The sequence below is a fragment of the Galeopterus variegatus genome, unplaced genomic scaffold (genome assembly GCF_000696425.1).
Source record: "Galeopterus variegatus unplaced genomic scaffold, G_variegatus-3.0.2 Scaffold843, whole genome shotgun sequence".
In the NCBI taxonomy this organism is placed as follows: domain Eukaryota; kingdom Metazoa; phylum Chordata; class Mammalia; order Dermoptera; family Cynocephalidae; genus Galeopterus; species Galeopterus variegatus.
The window spans coordinates 252,936-254,730 of NW_007726954.1; the positions used below are offsets into that span (position 1 = coordinate 252,936).

General features: G+C 36.9%; 1 protein-coding gene across 1 annotated transcript in view; it reads right to left on the bottom strand.

Moving 5' to 3' along the window:
* The window catches only part of DNAJC16 (DnaJ (Hsp40) homolog, subfamily C, member 16), a 46,928-nt gene that overhangs the window by 19,834 nt on the left and 25,299 nt on the right, over window positions 1-1,795 (bottom strand). The window contains exon 6 of the mRNA XM_008572851.1: window positions 504-703. Within this exon, the coding sequence (XP_008571073.1) occupies window positions 504-703 (200 nt within the window). The remainder of the gene's footprint in view (window positions 1-503; window positions 704-1,795) is intronic.

Consider the following 1,795-nt stretch of genomic DNA (forward strand, 5'->3'; position numbering starts at 1 on the left):
TACTCTAAGCCTCTTGCATTTTGATCTATGAAATAGGATAATATTCTACCACTGGGTTCTTCTGAAGATTAAATGATATCATGTGTGTGAAAACACTAGCAGAGAAACTAGCATCAGCAGGTGCTCAGTGCATGGTGGTAAGTAAAATTTCAGGTCTTGTAATATTTCTCAGGGAATAAATTATTCCTTACAAAAAAGTCAAACAGGGGCTGGCCTGTGGCTCACTCGGGAGAGTGCGGTGCTGATAGCACCAGGACCACGGGTTCGGATCCCATATAGGGATGGCCGGTTCGCTCACTGGGTGAGCGTGGTGCTGACAACACCAAGTCAAGGGTTAAGATCCCCTTACCGGTCATCTTTAAAAAAAAAAAAGTCAAACAGGCTGCAAGTTCTAACTCAGAGATTACTTTCCACCAGAAAACATGAAAACCTTACACCACAAACGAATGCAAATAAATATAAAGTAGGACAAATTAAAAACATGAATAAATAATATAAAGTACCTTGTATACTAGTGGCACAATGGGCATTTGGTCAAACAGAAGGACATGAGGTTTATTCTCTTGCTGCCAGCCAGAGAGGAATCTGACATAATTTTTATTTGTAACCTTAAATTGAAAATAAAATGTTAGTTTCAATATTCTGTTCTTACCAACTGTACTATACTCCAGTGAAGAGATAAATAAATCAAGTACATGTAAAAGATTGCTTGTGAAAAATAAAAAATACAGACAACTAATCTTTTTGTATCCATTTGACTAAAACTATTAAAAGGACAAAGATACTAATTTCACACTTTCTTTTTGGCTATCTTTCTATTTATCAATTTATGTTGGTGGCTGGCTGGCACGAAGAACCGAATCCCTGACCTTGGTGTTACAAGACCGAGCTCTAACCAGCCAGACTGCTTTTTATTTATTTATAATTGACATAATAATCATTCATATTTGTGGAGTACAATGTGATGTTTCAATGTATGTACACATAGCACAATGATCAAATCAGGGTAATTTGCATATCTATCACTTAAAAAATTTATCATTTTTGTTGATTGCATATTTTCATTTGTTTCATTTGTTACAAACTGAAATCATAATCCTGTCTGGAACAATAACTGACCATGTTATAAAAACTGAACTTCTGAAGTTGGTTCTTGCTTAATTTATGGAGTGCACTTAACCTCCTAAACCACAGAAGATAATGCAACAGTTGCCCTATTTAAATGGCTTAAATAAAAATAAGGTGGCCCACCCCATTTATATATTACATAATTTCATTTAGTGCCATCTGAATTGTTACTTTTTCCCTGTTTATGTCTTACCATATTCCTACTGAGAAAACAAATTAAAAACATGAATAAACTAAATTTCTAGCTAGAAATTTTTTTACTAATTAAAAAAAAATTATGGTATACACTGTATCCAGAAAGATCTATATAAAACCCAAATCTGAGGGCCAGCCCGTGGCTCACTTGGGAGAGTGTGGTGATGATAACATAAGGCCATGGGTTCGGATTCTATATAGGGATGGCTGGTTAGCTCACTTGGGAGAGCATGGTGCTGACAACACCAAGTCAAGGGTTAAGATCTCCTTAACGGTCATCTTTAAAAAACAAAAAACAAAAAGCCACCCAAATCTGATCATTGCATTCCTCAAACCCTTACAATAGCTCCTTCCCCTGCAGGACAGGCCAAAGTTCCTTAAAGGGGCGCGGAGGTGCTCCGATGCTCTCACGGTGAGATTCCTGCTAACCCCTCAACCTCATCTTCTCCCCCTCACCAATGATTACTTCATA